At 39.5% G+C, this 10,383-nt stretch overlaps 1 protein-coding gene across 6 annotated transcripts in view; it reads right to left on the reverse strand.

The window, feature by feature from the left end:
• Positions 1-299: 299 nt before the first annotated feature.
• ASXL3 (ASXL transcriptional regulator 3) overlaps positions 300-10,383 on the reverse strand; it is a 130,672-nt gene continuing 120,588 nt past the window's right edge. For all 6 annotated transcript variants that reach the window (XM_032697664.1, XM_032697709.1, XM_032697675.1 and 3 more), the window contains one exon: positions 300-9,175. In XM_032697664.1, the coding sequence (XP_032553555.1) occupies positions 5,504-9,175 (3,672 nt within the window). In that variant the 3' untranslated portion in view covers positions 300-5,503. The remainder of the gene's footprint in view (positions 9,176-10,383) is intronic.

A 10,383-nucleotide genomic window follows, 5' to 3' on the forward strand; every position in this document is an offset into this window, starting at 1 on the left:
AAAATATTGACTTTTTTTTTTAATATAATGGCTACTGAATTTCCATTTTAGGAAGGCCTTCCAGACCTGAAAAGATAACTGCTTTGAGGAATATAACTTGGACTGGTTACCTTTCACGTACCATTGACATTTAATTTCTTCTGCTGTGGGGATGACAAATAAGAGGGGTGTATGCTGGAATGGTTGCTGTTAAGTGCATTCTGGTTGGGGTTGCAGACAAAGTACCAAATTACACCCAGCATTAACTATACAAAGCAATATAATCACTTTCATACACAAACTATTCTACTTACAACAACTTAATATACAACACCTAGTTTTATTTTACTAGTATAAGATTAATACTTGAATTACATCAGAAGTCATTCAAACTATGTCTTACATCATCATAACTGAAAAATCCTTTACAAAGGGCTGATTTTTCTCGCACATTTCTAGTTCATCAACCTGTACATACAATGGATGTGCACAAGCAGGATCTTCTGCCTAAGGCACTGAACATAAAATAAATAAACAAATGACAAATATTATTTTATCTCTTTATTTTTTTTCCAGAATATTTTAATATTGAAGCCCAAGTTGTTATTTTCAAGGGATAGGGAAGGGGGAAAGGAAAGGGAGAAAAGTTATGAAGACAAATTATTTCATTTAATTTATGGTTTTGTGAATGGTCATTTCTGTAGGCAACAAAAGGTTGTTTTCTTAAAAAAACCAAAAAAACCAAACAGCACCATTAAAGAAAGCATGATCCCTGAATTCTAAACAAAACACTGTCTGGAAATAAAAAAATTGCTAAAATGCTTGTTTCACCCAGTCACATCTGGTGGGGTAACAAAGCAAAGCATAACAGCATTAAACTGTAGCAATCTTGCTGAAACCAACTACACCCCCTTCTGAAGACTCAGAGAACCACTTTCCAAGCATGTCCTGTGGGAATAATATTTTCTTTGGTAGAGGACTGAAGGAGGGTACTTACTTCATTGAATGCGGATAGAAAAAATATCTATGCACATTAGGGATCTCCCCAAGAAATCTGTATTTCTCATGCATGTTAGGTATGAGTGGATTTCACATTGCTGTTATACTGCAGGAGTAATACTGCCCTATAAAGGCATAGAATGGCTAATGTTGAACAGATGTAAACATTCAGAATACTGACAAAAAAAATACATACACACAAAAAACCCTGTACTGAAAATGTGAATCGAGTTAAGTTTCTGTAAAGCAGAAAAAATATTTTACAGCAGTACAAGAGAATTATGGCAACAAAGTAAAGCACTTTTCTTGTAACATTCATGAACAGTACAAATACAACAAAGTTATTCTACGGACTAAATTATTCTTTAACTATCAAATATAGTACAAAGCGAAATATTATGTGCTATAAAAGAAGCAGCTCCTTAAATTAGACTAAAAAATGCTTTTTTTAACTTTTTGTTGGTTTTACAGTGACAAAGCATGATGACCGAAGACAACAGGATTTCATAGATTCAGAAACATTTAGCTACACAGGTCCATGATAAATCCACTGAATATTTCATTGCCTCCCACTCAGTGTTCTGCAGAGCCACAGCAGATGAACTGCTGCACTGCTGCCAGGAGACTGCAGAAGCCATTCAGTGTTCAGAACAGGGTCCTTCAGGTGTGTCAGCTAAAATGATCCCTTTCTGTGACACTTCTCAGCTCATCTTGAGTGTTTATCCTGGTACTTCACCACACCTTGGAGAAACTGCTAAACCAGAGGCTACAATAACGATTCTGAAATTGTGCGTGTGTTCATAAGGGGAAGGGGGTGCAGCATAAGGTAATTTTACTTCAGAAATTGCATTATAAAGCACCATATGCACCAGCTTAAAAACTGTGCAAGGAATTGCAGGGCCCTGAAAAACCATCTGCACGTTCTGTAGCTTACCCTGACAACATGCACCACCCTCAAGAAGAAAGTCTATAGCACAGAGAATATACCTTTCACTTTATGGCTCAACCTTTATTTATGTCTTTTAAATGCTATTTCATGTACTAGATCTCAACAGATAAATAAAATGCAAAGAGGGAGCATCCAGTTCGTAATTTCTTACTTATTTTTTAACATTATTTCAAAGGGAGTTTCTGCTTGAAAAATTATTTCAGAACAGAAAAACAGACACACACTCACTGCAAATGCCCTAACATCTGCATATCTCACAGGTATGCAATTAAAACAATAAAGAGGGAGGAAAGAAAAAAGTGTTTCTCCCTCTCACCCAAAAGTGCTGCTCCAGGGGTAGGAGTGGGGGAAAAATTTTGGAACTTAAAAAAAAAGGTAAATTATACATGATGGACACTGGGACACATGTATGTACACACAAACATAGAGCAGTGTGTTCTTAAGTAATTCTTTCACCACTTTTCAGTGCATAAACTATTAAAACCCCACGGTGCAAACTGCATGGCCATTAGAAAACATGACATCAGGCTTGAAACCTGAACAATTAAACAAAAAATCCTCAAGAAGTCATTTAAAATAAGCCTCTAAATGTGATTGGGTTCTTATTGAAGACCTAGGGTCACTCTCCCCTATGCATTTGTGTGATACTAGAATCCAAGTAAGGTTTTCAGTCACACTAGGATTCAGTCAGGCTTCCATATCACTGTGTTTGCTTTTGAGTATTATAATACCTTAAACCTAATCTGTAAGAAAATGTTACCACTGTTGCTGACTAACTGGCTAAATTTATTCCTGGTGCAACTCCAATGACTCAAGAATGAAAAGAGTAGAACTGCACTATGGCAGAGTTTGGTTGGTTGAGTAATATAACATAGCACCATCCAGTCCAATGCCATTTTAAATAACATTTTATCATGACCTCACACATGCAAGTTGCAATCCTGATACAAAAATGACAATATGACGTGAATGACTCACCTACCATATTAGTCACACTCTTACCCTTTGAACAAAATAAAACTATTTTGTGGCCGCAATTTATTTCTGTATTATGTCAGTCAATACAAGAACTACTTCAAGATGCAAATACAAACAAATATTGACTTATGTGCTGTGGACAGGAAAACCTGAGCTAGAAATAAGGATTCCCAGCAGGCTTATATAAACATAGGTAAATAGAAGTCTAAGACTGGTTGCTCTTTTTTTTTTTTAAATAGAAGTATCCTACCTCTACCAAGTATAAATACAATGCAATACAATTCTGATACAAAGGCTCCTCATATATGAATTTGATATGTATTAACTGACTATACTCATGCTTAGTCATGAGTATTTCCCAGTTGCTGTTTTGCCAGCAGCTGGACTAATTTTCATACGGTTACTTTAGGTTTTTGCTTGGCTGGTTTATTTTCCTACCAGAAGACCTGAAAGTGCTGAGAAGCCATTCCTTAGTTCACATGTCATATTAAGGAGCACTTTTGTATAGAAAAAATATATTATTGTATCAGCAACAAATTTGTTAGTTATTACAAATGGCCTTTGTACTACACAGTGTCAAAAATAATATTGATATGTTGCTAATTACAATAAAAGAGAACATCAAGGTGCACCATAGAGCTTCCTATGACAGGAATGTATGTTGTAGATATTCCAGCTCACTTTTAAGACAATAAACAGCATTTATCATGTTTGTGAAAATGGTCCCACAAGAAAATAAATATGGTTCCTCCATTCAGTAGAACCTCACTAATATGCACATGTGCCAAAGAGACTGGTTACAGCTGATGAGTAAGGATGTAATAATCAGATAAAAAAGGGTAGTGTAAAATGTAGGATAATTTTCATTTCCTAAATGCAGTTCTACCATTCACATCAATACTTCAGAATGCAACAGTAAATGCATGATGAAATCCAAGCAGCATTACATCTCACACATTCTTACTACACTGCTTTCTTAAAACCACGGAAGGAAAATCAGTTTTTGTGAGCAGGCCCTAAGGTCTTCAGATTAGTGAGGTTCTACTGTAATGGCAAAAAAACCCATTTATCTCTGATGCTGACATTTGGGCAGACCCAACCACATCTTGGCAGATGGATGACTTGCACTCCACGTTTTGTGTTCTTGAAGTGAAATTAAAACAAACCCAAGGTGTTTTCATCTTCCCAGCAACTGCATGTGCTTTATCCCTTTATAATATTTTCCTTTTAAGTGAATAGGGCCCCAAAATCACCATTTTTCTTCTCTGCTGTTATGGTGGCTAGCGCATCTGGAATGCAGCTATAGTCCTGAATGTAAATACAGTACTGGATAAATACTGAAAGTTACTTTAAAGATGCAGTATCCCTTTTAAAAATACATTTTGCTTCCAATTTTCTAAAAGGGTCTGAATACCTTTGAGAAAAAAAAAAGTCAGTGTTGTAAATAATTCTAAGAATTACTTTAAATGGCAAAACTCTGAGATGTTATTTAAATAGAGTAACTCACATAAGAGGAAAAAGAACTGACATTGTAACATTCAACCAACATGCAATTAAAGTCCTTCCTTGTTATTAATCAGAAGTATCCATCATTTTTAGGCCACAGAAAGGCTAAAACCTCAATAACCAATTACATAAGTCTGATCTCATATATATATATATATATATACACACACATATATATATATATATATTTGGGACTGATAAACCTAGTGAACAGATTAGACAGAGAAATACAAATAAAGACCATTTGAGTGGGAAACAGGAAGAGAAAACAGGTTTATAATCTCCAGGAGAGAAATTACTTTCTCCAGACTCTACCGAAGCCCACGTGATTCCAGTGTTGGTCCCACTAACCCATTGCATATACAAATCTTTCTCAAGGAATCAACAACAAGAGATGATGAGTAAGATTTGAGTTCCACAGTCCTTGGCAGGCACATAAAGAAACTCCTCTAAAAATCTAAATTCCTCTTTTAAATTTTTTTTGTTACGTGAAGTGACTATAATGAAAGTCAATTGAAGAAAACAATCTTATCAGCAGAAAAACTGCAAACTGACTTTGAAGCTACGATGACCGATACCCCGCACCTTGCCACTACCCCCTCAAAACAGTTGCTATTCAGTGTGTTATTCATTCTGCATAGTTACTCCACTTCTTACAGTGCTATTCTTCCACTGATCTTTAACCTGCAGCTTGTATCAACTATCAAAAAGTGGAGAAAAAAATGTGCTGCACTTTGTGCAAATAAATAGAAGCTACAAATGACATGCATTAATGCCTTTTTCTTTTTTCTCTTTTTTTTTTTTTTTTTTTTTTTTTAGCACAGCAAGAGCTCATAGAAGCTTCAGTTACAAGGCTATCTTTTTTTTAACTACTTCTACAGGTTTCCTCTTCTTCCCAGAAAATGGCACTCAGGTAGAAACAACTAAATTCTGAAAGCACCACATAGAAGAAAACAAACAAAAAAAATTTAAAAAAAAAAAAAATCAATCCACTAATTGCAAACCATTAGTGGCCTAAGCTGTTTCAATTTCTCCGTTCCTTTGTCCTGCTCTCCCGCGTTGATAAGGGATACTGCATCTTTGATTCAGCTCCTACCGCACAACTAGACAAGCTACACACAGTTTGGAAGGCCCTATGCAGTCATCATGACAGAAGGCTCCGCAGCCTTTGCACACGATCATGGCTTTCAGCCTGCAAGAGCATTTCAGTTCCAGTTCATCGGCATTGCTGCTGTCAGCAAATTTCTGAACCGGGATCTGCGCGTTCTGGTTAGACAGGCCTGTGGCAGTGTTTGAGCCACTTCCTAAAATCCCAATCGATTTCTCAATTGCAGATGCTGCCCTTTTGAAGCTTGTGCTACCGAAGTGTATTGTAGGATAATTTCCACAGAGCTGCTGCTGCTGCTGCTGTGGGTGCTGCACTTGTATTTTCTGAGCAGCAAGTTGGGTAAAAGGCTTCTGTGGCTCAGAAAGTAAATAGGAAGAGAAATCTGCATTTTTTAATGCAAATGCTTTTAACTGTTCTTTCACTTCGTTCTGATCATAGGAAGCTTGTTTCATGCCCAGTTCGCAGCTGCTGCTTAAACCTTCCTCAAAAGAAATAGGTTCAGATTTTATATTGCTACAGATGCTTGCTGGCTGAGGCCAACTAAGTCTTTTAGTGGTTTCCATAGTAACTGTCGGTTGTTTTTGATCAGAGGGGACTTCTGCATTTGGGTGAGGAGGGGGAGGAGGTGGTAGGGGTGGAGGGGGAGCAGGGGGATGCACTAATGTTTTACTCTGGAGAGTTTGAGAGGCACTGGCAATGTCATCACCTTCCTTAATCTGAATATTAGGGGAAAATACACTTCCTAGCCTCAGCTGGTGAGCTGCTGTAGAAATATTCACGTCTCCCAAGCCCTTCTGTTCAAGGTGTCTGCTAAAAGCAAATGTGTTGCAGCCAGGTGGGCCTTTTGAAGTAGTTTGCAACAAAGCTGCCGTAGGAATGGGGCCTCTTGCAGCCATGGACATTTGGTAAAAATGCTGTCTATGTGAGGTACTAGCTTCTGCGTGAAAGCTGCCATTTTTATCAATGTGAAATAAGCTCTGCTGGAAACTGCATGAAGGCAACGGCCTCTTCTGCTGCTTGATCTCTGGACTGTGAGCAATTCGGCTCTGAATGGCGTGTTTGTTCAGCCACTCCTGCTTAAATGGCTGTCCGTGGCCTAGCTGATTCATGCTGGAATTAATTACACAGGGAGCCACTTTAACATCTGTGTCCATTGACACCTTCCCAGGCTCACATTTAATTTGAGCATGTTCCCCTATAGTCCTGGCCATCCTCTTTTTCGGATGGTTTTCACGCTTTCTGATTTGTAGCGGGGCTATGCTGCCTGCTGGAAATCCTTTACCATCTGGATTAGGAGAGTTGGAAGCATGTTCAACAATATTTCTCTCGGACACTGCTGTTTTACATACTGAGGTAGTTTGCAAAGGCAGTGGAAGCCTATTAATTTCTAGTTTGGCTCCTGATCTGGGCTGCGGCAGCACTTTCTCTAAAGGCAGATTGCCTTGCAGTAACTGTGTCACTAAGGGATTGTTGGCCTCCACTGACGACAAGCGACAGCTAGAGCCCCCGGCACTCGTAACTCTCTTTAGGGTTTCTGTTGTCAGGGAGAGGGAGTCTTCCATGGAGTCTGCAATGGATGTCTTGGATGTTTGAGGTGGCTGTGCACTCGAGTTTATTTCTGCAGTCTGGGCACGCATTTCAGGTCCTGTAAAATCCTCGGTGTCCATCCTGAAGCATTTGTCAGACTCATTAGTTTCTGATTTAACAGGAACAGCAATGCTCGTCAAAAGACTCCTGGATTGCAGTTCTGACATTTGTGTGTAACTGGAAGGTTCAGTTTTGACATTTTTCAAGCAGTTTTGGTCTGCATATTCCTTATGCTTACCAGAGGAAAGATGGCTGACCACTGGCTGGTCTGTATTCATTGCCTCTTCATCACGCCAACAAATTCTGTTGTTGGCATTGTATTGATTGGTACAGGCAGCATTTGCTTCATTTTTCAGTGCTGAAGGACCTCTTAATTGCTCAGCAAAACCTTGGCTGGGAGTAACCACCTCAATTAATTTATCTTGAGGAGCAAGAGGCACTTCTCGAAGACTTGAACAACCTGCCTGCAAGTTCTTGCTGTCTTGCTTTGCTGTAATGGCGATAAAGCTGGAACTGTGTTCAAGGTTTTCATTAGGGACCACTTCAGGCCTACTTATGACAGACACCTGAGGACAGGCTATACTTTGTAAGGCAGCTTCTGTCCTTACAGGTCTGCTCTGCAGGTCAATGCTGTTTTCTGTGTTTTCAATAGAAGAAGAAAGCGACAGACTGGAATTCTGATTTGTGGTGTGGTCAACAATGACTTTGCAAGGTATAGACCTATTCATGGCAGTTTGCGTAAAACTCACTGGCTGAGATTTACCAGGGAGATCCATCCGGTTTCGTGCTCCAGAACTTTTTTCTATGAGATCAGCATTCAGTTTAGTAGCATTATCATAAGAGCTTATTGTCACCATGTTACCAGCAAACATGGAAATGGGTGGCCTTGCAACTGAATCTGCTACTGCAAGGGCCTCACTGCAACTTAAAGCTGACCTGACGGTAGTGTGAATGGAGACAGTGCTCTGCTCGTTACACCCAGTTATGGCTATCTTATCAGAAGGAAACCTGCTGGTAGTCCCCACCGGGGGAATCAGTACAGAACTACCAGAGAGATGGTTTGGCAAATTATTTGCAATAGATGAAGCTGGCACAGTGGCATAATGACTGGAGACTGTGTTATTCACACTGCTACTTGGTAGCGGCAACCTTTTGTCATCGATGGCATTTGGTAAGACTGTGTTGTCTATGGAGACTGGGACATTATTATTATCAATACATTTTGGTCCAACAGCTATGCATGGAGTATCAGCCCCTTGGATGGTTTTCAGCATATTTATATTACAAGCTGAAACTGCTGTGTTTGCGCTGTCAACAGACATTAACACAGAGGATTTATCAACAGAACTTGCAAAAGAAAGTTCTTTAATTGCTCCAGACATAGCAGTGCTGCAAACACACACAGAGACCGAACTTTTATTATAAAGCACTGGCACACTGTTACTTTCAGTAGAGGTAGATGAAATAATTTTCTCACATAATTGTGGCACAGGTATATTTTCATCAGAACTGTGCAGAGATATCTCAGTAGCAGTTTCTGGTAACGTAGCTGTGTTAAGGGACTGCTGCAATAAAGTGGTGGTCTCACGGTGATGAGCAGACTTGTTGCTAGGGGACCTGCAGTTAGGATTCACTATAATGACACCAGTAGAACCTTCAATCTTTGTGTCAGTAGACATTGGTATCTCCAGAGATGAGGTACTTTCCTTTGAGCTGAATTGTGACTTTGATTCTTTATTAGTCTGGAGTAAATGAGCTCTGGCTTGATGCTTTGCAAATAGCTTGGCCTTTGTTTGCTCCTTGATGTGTGCCAGTGTTCTTGTCTTTCCACCTTCGCATGGGGTCCCCATTGCTCCAGAGACTATGCTTGCAGCTGCTGCCACGGCTGCTGCAGCTGCAGCTTCTCTTTGGGCTCTTGCTTGCTGAGCTCTTGCTTTGATATCTGCCAGAGTCCTAGCCCCAGTGTTCCTCCCACTGCTGACCGATGTACTTGGGGAAACTCGAGGTTCTGGTTTAGAAACAGGTTGGCTCTTGATGATAAAAGGTGGTCCAACTTTTGAAAGCTGAATCTAAAGGAAGAAAAAAAAAACCCAGTAATTTTAATGAGATCATTGATTCACTAAAACAAACAGTTGTCTTTTAAAGGGTCAGAGAAAGGTAATGAAGGGAATTACTGTTTGGTGCAGCTTGACAGAAAAATGCTAAAAATTGATTATATTTATGCTTCGATATTCTATCATCCTACAGCATGAATAACTGACACCTGTATTAGCCTTCTCATATTGATCCTTCTGACAGGAAGAAAGATTGAACACGCTAACAACACGATGCTTATCTGATACAATTTGTCAGACCTGTTTTATACGTAGTGCACCTAACTGAGAAGGTCAACAAGCCTTGCGTAGTGGTACTGGAAAAGAGCCAACGACTAAGCACTTCCTGCAAATGTCTGAAAAAATAATGACCATGTATAGTGCTTTTCTCCTTGGTCTCCAATGATTAGGATACTAGGAATAGGCTGTGTTTTGCTTACATACACCACACAACAAATCTTGCCTTCAGACAGGATGTAGCGGTGTCTCCACTGAGCCTGTCTTCCAAATTCCATCCCAGAGGACTTTAGAGCAGTGCTATAGAAGTGAGTCACTAAAGGATACACCTTTCCCTTCCTCACTTGCAATTTTAAGAGACTCGCTTTAGTACATCCCTGGGATAACTCCTACACTACTCCACTTCAAAAACGAAATCCTCAAACCTATAAACATTTGTGGTGGTTTGGGCTAGGCCTTCCTTGGTGACCAGTTTGTAACCAAGGAAGGGTCCAGATTTACCCAGTATTCCCTATGATTTTTACGTAAGCCAGATTATAAGAAGAAAGGAGGAGAGGCCTTCGCTCTCTTTCCTTCCGGCGGCTTGGAGGTGCAGGTTCCCTGCTGTTGAGTCTGCCGTGTTGGGGAGCGAAGCCTGGTAGGGCCTTGTCGACCTTGGGAGGCGGAGGTTGCCGGCGATCGTACCGGAGCGACTCTCGGTTGTCCCAAGGAGAGTGGTGGGATATTTTCTTTGCTAACTCTTAGTTACTAGATCTCGGGCTACTGATTGGGATATATATATATATATATATATATATATATATATATATATATATATATTATTTTGGTTTTGTTCCCTTTCCCTTCCCCCTTCCCCTTCCCTTGTGAAATTCTATATATTTTTAAATTGTGTATATATTTCAATTGTAACATAAGTGTAAATATATTTATATATATCACTTTAGCTG

Source organism: Chiroxiphia lanceolata, chromosome 1, assembly GCF_009829145.1.
Source record: "Chiroxiphia lanceolata isolate bChiLan1 chromosome 1, bChiLan1.pri, whole genome shotgun sequence".
Lineage (NCBI taxonomy): Eukaryota > Metazoa > Chordata > Aves > Passeriformes > Pipridae > Chiroxiphia > Chiroxiphia lanceolata.